This window comes from Bos grunniens, chromosome 4 (genome assembly GCF_055505025.1).
Source record: "Bos grunniens cultivar Pamir isolate PY7600 chromosome 4, Bosgru_T2T1.0, whole genome shotgun sequence".
NCBI lineage: Eukaryota > Metazoa > Chordata > Mammalia > Artiodactyla > Bovidae > Bos > Bos grunniens.
This window is the reverse complement of record NC_141168.1, coordinates 73436260-73453839: the sequence shown is the minus strand read 5'-3', so window position 1 is coordinate 73453839 and position 17580 is coordinate 73436260. Positions and strand designations below refer to the sequence as shown.

The window sequence follows — 17580 nt, the reverse complement described above, 5'->3', positions numbered from 1 at the left end:
TCCATGTGTGGCCTGGGTCCTTTCTCAGGATGCTTCACCCCCAGCAGCATGGGGTGGCACCCCTCAGGCACCCGGCCCTTTGTTGTCCAGGAGCATGACCAGCTCAGTGTGCTCCAGCTTCAGGGTCTTCCCCTGCTGCCCGCTTTGCCCAGAGTCCTTCTGCCAAGTGTCCACAACGCTCTGACTTCACACTGGGCCTGGCCTCAAGCGTCTTCAGACGGGCCTTCCCTGACTAGCTCGTGTACAAGAGCACCCCCTTCCCTTCGCCACACTGACGTTTCTTCTCCTGCCATCATATTATTTGTTTACTGTTTCTATCCCCTAACAAGTCCCTAGAGGCTGTGAATCTACTTGGTTCCCCTGGATTCCAGCCACTGCTTGGCACATAACAGGAGCTCAATATATATATATTAAAAGCAATGAATGAACCCATTACATTGAAAAGGTAAAGCGCAGGATGATGCATATAATATACAGTCATTCATTAAACAAGAAAAAGAAATAAGCACATTTATGCTTGCCCATCTTTAGGAGAATTTAACAGCTGTGGCCTCCAGGAGGATGAATGGGTGACCTTAGTGGGGGGCCTTTTGGTGCTGTCTGAATTTTTCAGTAGGTACATACACTACTGATTAGATGAATTAAAAAAATATACATACATATATCTAATCATTATATTATATACCTAAAGCAAATACAATGTTATAACAATTATATCTAAAAAAAAAAGTCCCCCTGTAATTAAATCCACATTTCCTCCCCCAGAGTGTAAAGGATACTTCTATCAGTATGTCAAAACATATATGCATTACAAATATAAAATCACGGTACACAAATTCCATACATATAATACATAACTTAGGATATGACTTTTTTTCCATTGTAACACAATGCAGTGTAGTTTATCAAAACCCAGGTTAAGAGACATTACATTTTGTACCTACAGTCACAGTTCTCAGAAAAATTCTACATATGCAAAAGCCCCTTCGAGACCTAAATAAAAAGTAACTGAGAAGAGGACTAAGAAAGAAGAAACAAAGGCAAACATAAAACAAGGGCTTCTCAGGTGGCACTAGTGGTAAAGAACTTGCCTGCCAACACAGGAGACATAAGAGATGTAGGTTTAATCCCTGGGTTCGTAAGATCCCCTGCAGGAGGGCATGGCAACCCACTCCAGTATTCTTGCCTGGACAGTCCCAGGACAGAGGACCCTGGCAGACTACAGTTCACTGGGGTGCAGAATCTGACACAACTGAAGTGACTTAGCACAGCACGTGTGCATATATATAAAACACGTCAATACCTCCCAACCCCAAAGCCCAGCCTGGGTGGGTCCATGACTTTTCCAGGTCTGAGGGTCTTGTGACTCTCTGTTGGACCTGTTAATGTTTTGGCCACCCACCGTCATGATCATAAAATAATTATGAGAAAACAGAGTCACAGCAGACTTAGCTTCCATTGTGGGAAGCGGCAACGGGCAGTTGTGGAATGCTGGACTTGGAATACCTGTGAGAGTGGCCCAGTTCTCTTCCTACCTGAGGGACTCTGAGCAAATTCCCTGCATGGCCTCAGGGAGTCGGGGTGTGACAAGAGGATGTGGAGGCCTGATCTGTCACCTTGGAGGTCTCTCCAGCTTCAGCAATCTGGTTCTGTTCTGATTAGATGGTGCCAGTTGGACCACATAAACAGACAGACAGACGCAATGCTTCTGAGATCCACGGAGACATAATCCTGATGTCTCAGGAATCCTCCGGCCAGACAATGACCCAGCGGCGTATCCTCCAGGCTACCTGAACCTGGCGATGACTGGGCCGGAGAACTGAGGCTCACCCTCCTGCCTTCAGAGGCTTCCTCCTCCAGTCTGGGGCTTGCAGCTTTTGCACCGTGTGCCTCTGCCAGCTTTGACTAACCAAGCGAAGCAATCTGGGTGCTGCCACACACGAGTAAAAGCAAGACAACCTGAAGCCGGGTGTGGGCAGAGCTGCCTCCGTGTCCCCAGAGCCAGGCCCACCCTGGGAGACCAAGAGGAATGCGGGGCAGGCCAATTAAAGTGAGCTTCCCTTTCCTGAAAAACGCTGGAAAGAAAAGATGGCGGCGAAGAGTTCTCAGCAAGTCTGGAGAAAGGCCCTGAGGTGGGGATGGGGACGGGAGCGGGAGAGGCAACTCGTGGACACTGGACAGGGATTCTCAAATATGCTGCAGGAGAGGAAGGAAGGAAACAATGTGGATGCCCAGGAAAGAGCCTCTCACTTGGGAATGCCCCATGTTACTGTTCTCCTTATTAGATCTGTCTTGCTAACTATTTTAGCAGAAACTAATGTGAAGGTAGGTCTGTGCGTGCCCTTTGCACACGCCAGGGAGTTGGTAGAGGGGTGTTTAGGAATATGTTGGGTTTCAGAGGGGATTCCCTGTGGAATCAAAGCGTTTTCTAGATAGTCCTCCAAATAGAGTTTAGGGTATGGTTACTTCTCTGAGTTCTGCTATGAAGGATATAGAGTTTAGAGGAAGAAAAGATAAAATGAAAATACTGTAAATGAAAAGGAGAAAGAAAATGTGTCTTTCAAAAGGAGTCTGGTGATGTGTCTGTGATTTGATTTTCTCAGCCGGTACTTGCTTTTGAGGTCTAATTCTGCCCTTATTTTGAAAACTCAGGAGTTTGAGACTTTGAAGCTGTCTTTTCCTGGGTGGGGGCAGGTGAGAATTAAAGGTATACAAAGTTGTCACACTCAGAAAAGGGTGACAAAAAGAGGTTGTCTAAACTCCATCCCTGGATATTAAAGAAGATATAAGACAGCATTTAGGCTGGTAGACAGACTGAAGGAGTGGCAGACCCATTCATGGGGGTATAGGTAGGGCCTGCACTTCTTTATTTCAAAAAGCCCCAGAGATAATTGTAATTCAACCCAGTTCTCTGTTGTCGCCTCTGAATCCCCCTCCCCCAGGTCCAAACTCCCTGTTGAGAACCACTGTTGGACATATTGCCTAAAAAATGAATCAGCCAGTGAGGTTTCTCCCTGCACTATTGTAAGATCTTACTGTACCTATAACAGCCATGCTCCATAGGAACCTCCTAGGCCTTCAAATAGGGCTTCCTTGGTGGCTCAGAGGTTATCTTTTTAAAAAAATTTTTCTATTTAATTGCAGGCCAGAACAGGGTATAGATTAAGAACACTTCAGAAAGAAGCTGAGATGGAAAAGTCTGTCTTCATGCCAAAGGAAGATAAAGTCCCAATTCCCAGCTCCAGGGCCTGCTCTGTCACCCACCAGTTTGTGTTTTGAACAATGTCTTTGTGAGCAGTTACATATGACGGATGATATAATTTTATATTTACAATTGTACTTTCAAAAATGCCACCTTTATCAATCATCATCCTCAAAATCCGTAAGAGGCCCCTCACTGCTCCTTAAAATAAAGCACTCACTCTGAAAGTGGGTTTTCCTTCTTTCTCACTTGGTGTCCAAAGCTTTCTGTGGTCTGGCTCCAAGGTGAAGTTCCTAACTGTCCTGCCACGCACTCCAATCACTGCCAGCTGGCCCGGTGCCCCACTGTTTCAGATTCCTCTTCAGGGCTGCAGTAACTGCAGGGAACTGTATCATTAGGGTTATAGATGCATCTTGACTATTCCCCAACTGCTGGATTTTATGCTTCTCTTCTCTGAATACTGCTATGAAGAATATAAGCTATCAGTTAGTCCAGTGAATTTTGGCCAGTCACTGGAATATGGAATTATGAGGGAGGGGAAGGTGGGACTTATTTTATTTGATCGAGGTATAACATGCATACAAGAGATGCTACAAATCACAGATGTGTCACCTGTGATTCGTACTTTGGATGTACAAAACACCCTCATGTAATAGCACTCAGATCAAGAAACAGAAGCTACCAGCACCCCAGAAAAACTTGGGTAAAGGAAGCTTTTTAAATCTGACACATTTAAAACAACTATGCTGCTGCTGACAAGCGCTCAGTCCAACTCTTTGGGACCCCATGGACTATAGCTCACCAGGTTCCTCTGTCCATGGGATTTTCCAGGCAAGAATACTGGAGTGGGTTGCCATTTCCTCCTTTAGGGGATCTTCCTGGCCCGGGGATGGAACCCACATCTCTTGCATCTCCTGCACTGGCAGGTGGATTCTTTACCACTAGCACCAGCTGGGAAGCTTCCAAGAGCAACTACATTCTAACAACAACAACAGCAACAAATTCTCACTTTCAGCCCCAATCCTTGAGATTCTGATTCCTAAATGTGGAGCGAAGCCCAAGAATTCGCACGTTTAAGATCTCCCCAGGGGTTTCCCACGTATCACCAGGCCTGGATACTACCAATCTACTTAAGGTTTTCAAATCACCCCTGAGATGTCACCCAGGGGCTGGCGGTGGAGACAGGGAGCTGTCAAACCTGCCTTCCTCTTTAGTCAGAGCCACGGGCATCTCCTTCTTAAACAGGATCTCTCTCTGTGGATACAGACAATCCCTTAATCCTCAATTTTGAAAGCCACCTGTATTAGTCAGCATTTGATCCAAGAAGCAAACCTACAAGAATGGATCTGAACATACAGGTATATGTACCTGTATATCTATGGGTCTATTCCAAGTATTTGACCTTTTGCAACAGCAATTGCTATTTAAAAGGCCTCTAAAAGGCTGTTGCTTTTGCATCTGATGATGGAGTGTGAAGTCCACAGGGCAGGCATTGGGAAGAAAAGAGGACAGAAAGTGACAGAGATCAAGAACAATTTGGAACTCATAAGCTTTAACTGGAACCCCACGAGGATGAACTGAAACTTCTGTCCATTCTTTATACCTTTGATTTCCATGTTATGCATGTTCCCACAGAAGCCAGAGGCCTTCAAGAAACTAAACACACAGACTTGGCCCTGGAGTCGGACAGGCTGAATGAGGATCCGGGGAAGGTGGAGCAACTGCAGGTCTGGCCTCTGCCCACCAGCGAGGTGAGCGGCCAACTGGCAACAGCGCATGTGGTACAAAATGGCTGCTGCTGTGCCTTCCTCCTCCAGGTCTCCATGGCCCAGTCAGTGAGCAGCCCACAGCATAGGGACTTCTGGGAAATGTAGTTTAATCCAGCCAGGTCTGTATAGTCAAAGCTATGGTTTTTCCTGTAGTCATGTATAGATATGAGAGTTGGACCGTAAAAAAGGCTGAGGGCCTAAGAATTGATGCTTTTGAACTGTGGTGTTAGAAAAGACTCTTGAGAGTCCCTTGGACTGCAAGGAGACCAAACTAGTCCATCCTAAAGGAAATCAACCCTGAACATTCATTGGAAGGACTGATGCTAAAGCTGAAGCTGTGATACTTTGGCCATCTGTTGTGAAGAGCTGACTCACTAGAAAAGACCCTGATGCTGGGAAAGACTGAAAGCAGGAGGAGAGGGGACGACAGAGGACGAGATGGTTGGATGGCACCACCGACTCAGTGCACATGGTTTGAGCAAGCTCTGGGAGATGGGAAGGACAGGGAAGCCTGGCGTGCTACAGTCCACAGGGTTGCAAAGGGTCGGATATGACTGAGCGACTCAACAACAACAACCAGCCAGGTCAACACCTGAAAAGCCACTACCACCCATCTGATCACTGGTTCTCAAGCTTGGCTGCACACTGAAACCAAGGTGGAGTTTTAAAAAACTGATGCCAGTTTTCAAACCTGCCAACAGGATATGTGAAAGCTGCCCAGGTTGCCCTAACATGCAGTCAAGGCTGACAGACTGATGTGAACCTCAGTGCTATCCCCAAGCCAGGATAACAGAAGGCAAATTTTACTCTTGTTTTGCCCTAAGAGAAGCATTAAAAGACCTGGTTATTTTTCTGAAGATCCTAAAATGTTTTTCTCCTTATCCTGCCTTCTGGCATCTGTCTGCCCTCCCTTCTTGAACCTAGCCACAATCGTCCTTAACACATTGGCTGCGTGTGTCTTGGACAAAGCCCTTCTTAGTTATCTTCCCAGTCTAAGTGGATCAGGAGCATGGTGGGCAGATCCTGAGATCATCCCAAAGTAATCATAGTGAACTGCAGTCTCAGAGGTTTTCACTGGTAAGCTTCTAAATAAAGTATCTCTTCCTCCTAGGCATAGACTAATTAAATGATTATAACACTGCAAAGTGGTCAGTGAACGCTTAACCACTGTAACATGAGCCAGTGTTGGCAAGAGCCAGTGCGGTGAGCACGTGAGTCACTGAGTTGCCACTGTGAGACCAGGGACTGAACCTGGGCCACGGCAATGAAAGCCTGGAGTCCTAACACTAGGCCACCAGGGAATTCCTGCTGGGTCCTTCTTAAGGATGGCTGGAAAAGGAGCCCAAGAGGGGTCACTGCAGGAAAGGAAGTAGGAAAAGGGTGGGGGCTGAGAAGAGCGTGGGTTCACGTTCCTCCCATACCACTAACTAGTGGAGGAGCCCTGGGCAAGTCACTGGCTTAGAAGTCAATGCTTCTAAGCCCCAGGACCAGCCCTGCCTCTCTCATGCAGTCACAGAGAGAGTCTCAGAAGAGATGTAAGAGAAGCTAGAGGGAAGAAAGCCCCACAACACGGACATTTGTCTGTGCAAGGCAGTAGTGTTAACTCTGCTACAATACTGTGTCATGGAACAGTTCTCTAGATTATGGATTACTTAGATCCTTGTTTTCCTTCTTCTATCTACGATGCGGTTATTTCTAACAAGATCCACTGAACTGTGAGAATGACACCATTGGTTAGATGAGGTCTTTGGGATTTCCTTTGGGTTTCTATTATTTATGCTCTCCCCCTCCTTCCAATAGCAGACAGTGAAGACTGCTGGGCCACCACAGTCTATACTCGGTAAGTTTGCACAGAGAGAACCTTTCTAAGACATAACAGTGAAATAACCTTTTCCAGCATCTTTGTGAAGTGAAACTGAAACTGGAGAAGGATCAAGCAGTGCTACATATTTTTACTGAACCATGTTTATTATTTAAGGTAGATATTTCTGTGCCGTAATTAGGCTTTAAGCTCCTTGAGGGCAAGGGCTGACTCCAGATCCCACGTCATGTGGATCTGCACCAGAGCCAAGGGCAGTGCAGCAGAAAAGACACTGGGGGCGGGGAGCCCGAGCTCCAGGTTCTGGGCGTAGTCCTGCCGCTCAAAAGTCATCAGTTACCCTCTTAGCCTCAGTTCTTCCTCTATAAAGTGGAAGTTACCTATTTCATGGGATTTTAGACAACGTGAATTTAGACAGTGTGTGGGAAAATACTTCTGTGACCCCAAAGTGCTGAGCCAGTGGGAGAAATGTGCTAAGAGCTGTCACTTCTCAGAAACGAGATACTGGCCGATTTTCTTGTTGAAGACAGGGAGGCTCAGAGTGGAGGGGGTCAACCTCAGGCCTCAGATGAGGAGATGCTCGGGGTGGAGGGGACCAGGAGAGCGATGTCCCCAGAAGTCTGCAGTGACCAGAGCAACAGCAGTGGCTTTCTCATCGCCCACCTGTGCTCCCCCTGCTGCTGCAAGCTGTTTGTTGGCCTGGTTCCTTGTTTATTCATTTGTTCATCAAGTGTGCTTTGTTTTTTAATTTTTAAAATATTTATTTAAATATTTTAAAATATTTATTTACTTTCATCTGTGTTGGGTATTCGTTGCTTCGTGGACTTTCTCTAGTTGGGGTGAGCAGGGGCTACTCTTGCAGGGCACTGGCTTCTCATTGCAGCGGCTTTTCTTGCTGCGGAGCATAGGCTCTGGCGCGCCAGGCTTCAGCAGTTGTGGCTCTCGGGCCGTAGAGCACAGGCTCGATAGTTGTAGCGCACGGACTAGGGTCCGCCTCACACCTCACGGCATGTGGAATCTTCTGGAGTCAAATATCGAACCCATGTCTCCTGCACTGGCAGGTGGATTCTTTACCACTGAGCCACCAGGGAAGCCCAGCTCATCAGGTTTTTATTGAGCATCTACTCTGTGCCATGCCCTGTGCTGGAGGCTGAGAATTGAATGGTTAGCAAACCAGGATGAAGCCCCTGCCCTCAAGGAGCTGACCTACCCTACTGACTCCCAACAGGCTGGACTCAGGCTTCCGCACTGACAGAGTTGGACAACTAGCTTCACGAAGCTGCCCCAGAGACAGGTGTAAATGTTGTGTTTTAGTGAGATTCTAGACTGAAGCTAAAAAATATCAACATGTTGAGGCCAGATCTGCTGAGAAGAGAAAGAAGAAAAGGTAAACTCCCAACTCCCTTTCAGGTCTTCCCTTACTGGGCTCCTACCTCAGGTTTCCAGAGTCCTGTTCTTTATGACTTCACCCTCTATTGAAGTGAACTCTCATCTAACTCATTCAAACTAAGATGGCAAATGCCTTGGTGAAAGCCTTGAGGTAAAGGAATGACATCCCAACTGGAGGAACAGGTCTTTCAGAGGTCACCCTAAAATCACATTAGGGTGGCCACTTCAGACTGGCATCTGCAGGGACCACAGAGAGGGAGAACGTGGGAGACTAACAGCCGGGATGAGTAAAGTAAGCAAACCCCCATGATCTTTATTTATTGGCTACTATGGTGAGGCTTGTGGGATCTTAGTTCCCCAACCAAGGATTGAACCCAGACCCTGAGCAGTGAAAGTCTAGAGTCCTTACCACTCTGGACCACCAGGGAATTTCCCTCTGCGGTCTTTAAAGGTGACCCCAGGTCAGCGAGGTGTGAGGGCGGGAGCAACGTGGCTGTCGTCAGAGTTCTAGGCTTTGTTTTAGGTGAGGAAGGCTTGTGGGTGTGTAACCCATGACAGCTTAGACGGTAAAGCATCCGCCTGCAATGTGGGAGACCTGGGTTCGATTCCTTGGTTGGGAAGATCCCCTGGAGGAGGGGATGGCAGCCAACTCTGGCATACTTGCCTGGAGACTCCCCATGGACAGAGGAGCCTGGTGGGCTACAGTCCATGGGGTCGCAAAGAGTGGGACACAACTGAGCAACTAAGCACAGCACAACCCATGATGAAAAGCAAAGAACTAGATCCTTGACTATAGAAAAAAAGGAGGGAAAAAAGAAAGACCAGGAGGTCTTCAGCAGCCAGAACCCATGAAATCTCCACCAATCGATCTTCTTTTCCTTTTCGATTTTGACAGAACTGCCAGGCAACTCCACTGGTGCCCTTCCAGCTGGAATTGCGGTATTCCTCTTTGTGAGAAAGTAAGACATATTTTAGTACAAGCCAAAGTCAAATTCCTTAAAGACTATAGGTAATGTGAACCCCAAGCAGACTCATTAAATGAAAACTTTGTTCTGTAAAATAACGTACAAACACTCAAACCTGCACAAAACAAATGGGCAAACATCCTCTGGACACCAGGTGCAGGAAGAGAACCTCGCCAGCCCCCAGGGCCCCTCCACACGTCTATCCTATCCCTATCCCAATCACAGCTCCTCCCCGCTTCCAAAGCAGCCACGCTCTTGACTTACGTGTTTGTTTCCATGCGTTTATTTATGGTTTTATCACCCTAGTGTGTATCCTTAGACACTGTCACTTAGTTTTACCCATTTTTTAGACATCTTTTATGCTACTTTTAAGTGACCACTTCCTTCCATCTATTTCCCTTATCATTTATCTGTTGAAAACTCAGGCCATCTAATCTGCAGTTTCCTACTGTCTGGGTTTTGCCCTTGGTGCTTGCCAACACATCCAAGGGCATGATTTCTTAATACAAATAACTTCCCATTAAAAAAAACAACTGGTACACAAGCCATGTTTTTAAGGAGGGCACAAACCACCATAATCGCTTTCTCAGGAGTATGTGGGCAAAGGGAGCTCTCACAATAGAGGTAATGAGGCAAGGAGAAAAAAAATGTGATCTGGGGGGAGCTCTCTGTGGAACTAGTGATTTATGAAGTTTTTTTTGCAATTGGAAGTGACCAGGGAATGTTTCTCTTTAATGTTTTCCACTATAGTTTGCTTTAGTAGGAAACATATTTGCAGTGGGGTCTGGCATCACGTTATGCTCCAGGGTCCAGGGTTGTATCCCATTAGGTTTTATCAGAGACGACTGCATAATAGGAATCTGGATGTAGTAAAAACCTAAGGAATCTAAACCACTAACCAGACTCACCAAATGTAATAAATATAAATGATAGATGAAAGGAAGATAGATCTGGCCATTTACTTACGGTTTGGAGCAATAAAAGCAAGCTTTAAATTTTTTTCTTTTCTCTCATCTTAGCAGGCAGTCCCATGAACATACTTATTAGCATTTTCAAAAGGCTTTATCAAATATTGACTTAATAAAGAAGTGTATCCACTTAATGGTGACCTCCAGACACCCCCATTAAGTTCAGGACCCTAAATTATATGCTCCAGGGCTATGGCACCCACACAATTGAGAACAGAAATGAATGGGGTCATACATGGAGATGGGAGGATTTTTAACGCTTAAAATTAAATATGTATGTGGACTGTTTTGATTTGCACAGGAAAAAAAAGCTCCCAAACTGATGGATATAATAAAAAATTAAAAAGTCAAGGCACTCTTAAAATACACATACTATAGATAAAATAGATAACCAACAAGGACCCACGGTACAGCACAGGGAATTAAACTCAATGTCTTATAATAATCTATAACAGAATAGAATGTAAAAATAAAAAGAATATATATGTGTGTGTATAACTGAATCACTTTACTGTATACCTGAAACTAACACAGCATTGTAAATTGACTATACTTCAACAATTTTTTTTAAAAGACAAGAGATAACAATAACAACAAAAAAAGTCAAAGTACTCTTCAAACCCAGTTGGCCTTTGAAACTTCACTACAGCGTTGCTTGTAAAACCATAAAAGGGGCCTAAATAACAGCGGGTTGGGGGGGGGGGGTTGACAAAAGAAATTAGGCAGAGGACTTAACTGATCCCATTCTGGTTCTATATTCTCCGTGCTTCCTCTGGTTCTTTTAGGGACTGTATTTGTGACAGAAATCAGGAACGTGTATCCTTCTTCCTGCCAACAGTGCAGAGAAGGAGCCAGAGGGTGGCGGGGGGTGGGAGGAGATAATCAGGAGCAGGACTTAGTGTAGATTTGACAGCCAGGTTGATTTCTGTCCCGGGCTCAGGAGTTTTTAAAATCTGCTTGCAAGATTGATTTCTACTCTTAGCATGTAGAGGGTAAAGTGATTTCCAACCCTGGTTTTTACAACGCTCTAGGGTATTTCCAATGATTACAATGTGTGTCTTTAAAATTCCCCAAACTAAATTAATCTGAATTCATTGAAAAGGCAAATATGATTCAAAAACTTTTTTTGCTTAGTTATTGTCTCGTTTACCTTTCTAAAGTGTTTGATACTCCCTGGAATTCCTTCCTGCTTGGGCTCTGTGACAGTGTTACTCAGATGTTTCAGGTCTAACTGCTTGCCTTCCTGGCTGGCCTCTGCTTCTCTTCCAGGCCTCATCTTGGATCACTAGGAATTCCACAGAGTTCTTTTCTTGGCCCTGCCCCATTCCCACCCCAGCCCCCACCCCAAAAGCCCTTTATGAACTCCTCAAGATTTCCAATTCCAGCCTCTGAGAGCTATTTGCTGTATGAAATACCCACCATGGGAAATTCCTCAAGGGTAGCCAGGCTGGGGCTCAGCAGCAATGCTCAAAGATAGAGGAGATCTTGGAAAAGGGGTTAAATCTATCATGACTTCTGGGTTTCTATTAACTCACTTCTAAGTTTGGGTTGGGCTCAACCTAAGCATGTTACATGCATTATGGCATTTAATCTTCACACCACCTCTCCGAGGAAGCATGATTATAGGCATCTTCTACACTTGAGATCTAAGCTAGGCGACAGCGGGCTCTAGATGAAGCAGCTGGGCTGTGAGCCATCACACTCTTCTGTCTGAAGCACTGGCGATCTTATCCTTTATTTCTGGACAAACAGACTGGCTGGATCAGGGCCTGGCCGGAAGGTGAGCCCAAGCCCTACCACGATGCAGAAGCAGCCAATCAAAAGGACAGGAACTCAGCCAGTTAGTGTGTGTGTGTGTGTGTGTGTGTGTGTGTGTGTGTGTGTGTGTGTGTGTGTGTGTGTGTGTGTGTGTGTGTTTTACAGTGACTTACTCTGCATGGATGGTTGTGGTAAAAGTGAGGTGTCATCACAGGGACAGAAAAACGCACAGAGTAGTGAGCAATTGCCATCAGAGCTCACACCACTGGTCCCTGCCTACACATACGGCCCTATTCTGACTGGAAGGCAGGGAGTAAAAAGTGAAACAACCCTTGAAACTGAAACCAGATTATCCATGGCAATTAATTAAATATCAATGTTTTCTAGGCCTTATTAAAGTAAGTGTTTAGTGTATTTTCTTATCCTCTGACGTTCACTTCTTCACTTGTCAGCACCTGCTGGCAGCAGCTGGAGTAATCCGGCCAGCTCTGCTGTATATGCGAATCAATTTGATTTCCCCCCAAAAGATTAAAAATCAGTAGAGTGATTTGCAAATAAGGCATGTCACTGAAAGCACCAACAATAAGACAGGGTTGAGGAGGACACACCCTCAGGTCATCACTGACTTCCTTCTACTCAAAGTAAATGATTTCTTCCCTACCTCATTCTTCTTGCCTGCTCTACTTACTGTATGTGATATTCTGGGCGATCAAAAGACTCCTCCTACTTTTTGAAAAATTCGCTCCTCTTTTGGCTTCCAGCATGCTGTCCTTACGCCAGGTTCCCTTCTTGGCTCTTGTGCTGGTTCTATAACTGATAATCTGTTCACCCATCCATCCATCCATCCATCTTACAGATGTTTAATGACCCAATATACCACGCATGAGCAAAATGACAGGACATCTTTATGCCTGGTTTTACAGCTGAAAATGTTTTTATATTATTGTATTAATTTCTTGCTACAACCATGTGAGGTGGCTGTTAGTACCACCACTTTAGAGGAAGAAACAGGCTCTGAAAGGATCTGGGATTTATTCACACCAGCATAGCCAGCAGGTGGCAGAGTATGGACATGAATTCAGGTTTTTCTTGCCAGTAATTCACAATGGTACTCTCTTACATACTGACTGGTCAAGTAGAATTTTTAAACTAGTCTCATTATTCCTAATGAAATGTCATGATACCTATTCAATGCCTAGTTATTAAAACTGTGATAGACCCTGGGGATTCAAAGTCTGGGTTCCTACTCTCACAGAGCTTGTGGCCCTGTTGTTATTATTGAGTTGCTATGTCGTGTCCGACTCTTTTGCAACTCCATGGACTGCAGCCTTCCAGGCTCCCCTGTCCATGGGATTTCCCGGGCAAGAATACTGGAGTGGGTTGCCATTTCCTTCTCCATGGGGTCTTCTTGATCCAGGGATCATACCCGCGTCTCCTGCATTGGCAGGTGGATTCTTTACCACTGAGCTACCGGAGAAGCTCATTGTGGCCTAGTAGGGGAGACATGAATTATAAGTTCATACCACAAACATTTTTTTTTAAGGTATGAGGGAGAGTGGACTAAGTTACGACAATCAGGAAGTCTTCTAAGAGGAGGTAATCATTAAAATGCATTCTGAAAGATGAGTCAGTTTCAGGAAGAGGGGATGAAAGAAAATCATACACAGAGAAGGAAAAGCATGTGCAAGGGCCCCCTGGCAGGAATACCCAGTGTGCTGAGATTTTGAAGGCCAGTTTGACTGGCACAGAGAGACTGAAAGGGAGCCGGGCACAGGATGTAGTTCAGACCACACAAGACTTTGTAGCCATGATAATGATTTTTACTTTTAGCTTCAGAGCAATGGGAAGACACAAGGCAGGAGAATGACATGATTAACTTTTCTGGTTCTCACTTCTGTGTGCAGAATGAATTGCAGAGGAACAAGAGTGGAAGCAGGGAAAAACAGCTGGCGGGCTTTTGCAGTTGTCCAGGCGAGAGGTGATGATAGCTTGGACCAGGGTGGTGGTGGTGGTGGACATGGAGAGAGGAATCCCACGGGTGCCCCCTGTTCTGCTCCAGCCCATTTTCTCCCTAAACCCTGTCACCAGAATGTGCTCACGAATTTGCAGTACATGGAAGCTTGTCCACACTTTGGGGCTCGGCGGGAGTCTCCTCTTCCAGGAAGCCTTCTCCAGACAATGCCAGTTCTCTGAGTTCTTTCAGAAGTTGAGTCTATCTTCTGTATCATTCATTTCACATCTGCTTCTTCTCTATGGCTTGGATGTCCTCTGGTCCATTCCTGAAGATGCCTTCATTTCTCTTGTCTTGCTTTCTCCCTTTAGAAAGTAAATGCTTTGTTGGCATTTGCTGAATGGTATCAACAGGGCTCCTTTGGAAATTACATTTGTAAATGATTATTCATGCCAATTGCCTTTTTTCCCCCTAAATTAAACACTGGTTACTTTAAATCTGTCTTCGTGATCTCGTTCTATCAAAATGTATGTCCCATTTTTCTATTCTTTCCTTTCAACTCTTTTCCATATATCTCCTACTAGAAAGCAGCTTCAGGGGAATGAAGTAGGGGTGGGGGGCAGGAGTGTAATTAAACAGGGGCTATCTGACCAGAATTCCTATACCTTTTAATGGGGTATTTGATTAATTCTTTCCACAGGCACCATTATTCATGCCTTGATGGAATCTCATTTTATAGCCCTTAATACATGGACCCAATTTATCCACATCACATTGTATTCTAATACTTGTCATCCAAGTTATTAGCTATCTCCTTCTCAGTGTAAAATCATCAGCAAGTTTGATTAGCTTATTCCCTGGGGATGATGGGGGAGATAAGAAGAGACATAGTACAATATGACCACCAACAGTTTGGCATCCTCAAGAGCAGACAGCTAAACAGAATCCACTTACGGAGCTGGGGTGGCTACGTAAGCATCTGTCCTCGCCCCCGTGGGAGGTCATCTGTGTGGTACCCAGGAGCCATAGCCACAGAGGGCTGGCCGCTGTCATGCCTGGTGGTACTGAGCCATTATCCTGAGTGGGATCACTTCAATAAAAAGGAACAAGGTTTTTCCCCCTCCTGCTACATAACACCCCCTGCCCCCCAAATATCATTCCTGAGAGGCACAGCTCGGAAGCTCCTCTTTATTCCAGAACACCACTGCAGCCTGCGACCCCTGTTCTTCCCCTTCTGGGGACCTGGCGGGCAGACCATCTGCCCGCCAGGAGACAAGGAGACACACCGTGCTGTGTAGCGCTCTCTCATCAGTGCAGAGTTGGTTCTAAGCAGCTAGCCTCCCCTTCCTCTTCTTTGGAACCAAGCCTGAGCCTTGGGACTCAGAGGTGGCTTCATTCCTTTCTAAGCAAGAGAGAAGGGGCCTGCATGGCGCCTACAGGACAGTGGGATCAAAGCCCACAGAGAGTTTCGAATGCCTCTTCCCATCCCCCTCAACCTGTCCTCAACTCAGTCAGGCAAAACCGCCAGAGCCAGCTCTAGGGTCCTTTGAAAAGCTCCCACCGCCTTTCAGCAAAGGCCCTTCAGCAATCACCCTGGTGTTCTCCTGACCCAGCAAGAGGAGGATGAATGGCGCTTTCTCTTTGTGGTGGCACTCCTTCAGGAGGTGGCACCTCACCACCCTCCCTTCACATGTGGGCTGGGCATCGTGACTCGTTCTTAAAGGACAGAATCAGGCAGGGGTGACTGACAGTGAGTCACTTCTGAGATGAGCTCATCCATGGCATTTTGACTCCCCTTCCTGGTTCTCAGGTTGTTGGTTCTGAGGGCAGTGAGCCTCTGCAGTGTCAGCAGCCCGAGGGGGAGGCCTAAGGTACTGAGACTGAGGGACCAAGGCCTCTGGCCAAGAGCCAGGCGACTGAACCACCTGGGAAGTGGGTCTGCTCACACCACCAAGCCTTCAGACGACAGCAATTCTGAACAACAGCTTGGTGGCGACCTCATGAGAGACTCTGAGCCAGAACCACCCAATTAAGCCACTTCCACATCTTGACCATAAATATTGTTTGTTTTGAGATGCTAAATGTTGGGGTCATTTGTTATGTAGCAATAGACCACTAAACGCTCTCACTATGTCAAGCTCAAGGGAGGCCTTGGTCCCCTCCCTTCCCTCAATTGCCCTCTCAGGTTCCATCTCGATGTTCTCTGAATTCAGGGAGCCTGGTATCCCTCTGGTGCCTCTACTGGCCCATCCCTGGCCTTTACTGTGTGTCCTCACGGTCTCGAAAACTCTTTCCCCACAAAAGCGGATACAAGGGAGGAGCCCCCCCAAGGCTGGGTTTGGAATTCTAGCTCCTGGCCTGCCATCCAAAGTGACATCTGGAACTAGAAGAATGACTCTCTGCAGAGAGCAGCCTTCCTCAGGCCATGAAACTCCCTCTTGTTTCTGAACCCAGTGGGGCTTAATGACTTCACTCAGGCTGACAGGCAGCAGGAAAAGACTTTGCAAAATAACGTGCTCCCTTATGTATCATAGGCACCTCTCCTGTACCCTTTCTGCTCAACTGCAGCTTCTGCAAAAGGTCACATCTCATTTCAACTTTACAGTTAAGCGCATCTGACATTAAGTGTGGATTCCAGAACTGGACGGAGATGCAACGTGGCTTAAATGTTGCAAGGTGCGCCTCTCTACCCCTACCCTGGCTGGCTGTGTCCTGTTACAGCCATGAAGGAGGAGGCAATTCAATTCTTGCTTCTCTCATAATTGTACAAGGGACAGAATGTAGTTTTTCATTAAGAAAAAGATTCAGGTAGCTCTTCTATCTGATCAAATCCTATCAATTTTATATCTCAGTTCTACAGGGCAAGGTCAAACAGTTATAAATATCAATCTTTTGGAAGACTTGGAAAAGTGGGGCATGCATGCTAAGTCGCTTCAGTCATGTTCGACTCCTTGTGACCCCATAGACTGTAGCCCACCAGGCTCCTCTGTCCATGGGATTCTCCAGGCAAGAATACTGGCATGGGTTGCCGTGCCCTCCTCCATGGGATCTTCCCAACCCAGAGATCAAACCGATGTCTCTTATGTCTCTTCTTTGGTAGGCGGGTTCTTTACTACTAGCACCACCAGAAAAGTAGAATGGCCCTCAAAGCAGTGGTTCTCAAAGTATAGCCCCTTGGGCAACAGCATTAGCATCACCTGCAGGCTTGGTGGAAATACAAGATCTCGGGCCCCACCTCAGATCCACTGAGTCAAAAAGCTCTGGGGGTGAGCCCAGGCACCTGTATTTTAACAACCCCCTCTCACCTCCCCACCCCGAGTGAACAATTCTGATGGCTAAAGGCTGGATATCAATGATTTAAAGGATTAAATATCTCAATCATTCATTCATTCATAAGACACTGATTGAGTGCCTACTATTTGCCAGATACTCTGAGGCAACAAAGAGGAGTTAGAAGGGACTCCTTCCTCAAGGAGTTTGCAGCCCTCCCTTCCCTGGCTTTGTGACGTAGCTTGAGAAGAAAGCAGAACTCAAAGACACTGATTCAAGGAATGGAAACCACTCTTTACATGTATAGAGCCTTTTCAATGGACAGGAGGCACACCAAAATTTTTTTTTCCCCCAGGAATGATCATCTCAAAATAGGAACTTTTCTAAAGTAAGTAAATGTGTGGGTTTAATATATCATGTACAGCTGGCTCAGCCTTTTTTAGCTTAAAAAAAAAAATTCTGTGATTTCACCATGAATGAAATGCAGAA

The 17580-nt window shown here is 46.0% G+C and overlaps 1 protein-coding gene across 17 annotated transcripts in view; it reads right to left on the bottom strand.

The window, feature by feature from the left end:
- The window catches only part of ATXN7L1 (ataxin 7 like 1), a 282078-nt gene that overhangs the window by 147598 nt on the left and 116900 nt on the right, over positions 1 to 17580 (bottom strand). Inside the window, exon 4 of one of the 17 annotated variants that reach the window (XM_086396942.1) lies at positions 13669 to 14186. The exons of the other annotated variants lie outside the window; for them this stretch is intronic. Coding sequence (XP_086253068.1) covers positions 14104 to 14186 — 83 coding nt within the window. The 3' untranslated portion in view covers positions 13669 to 14103. Of the gene's footprint in view, positions 1 to 13668; positions 14187 to 17580 lie in introns of those variants that run through there. 17 annotated transcript variants of the gene reach the window in all.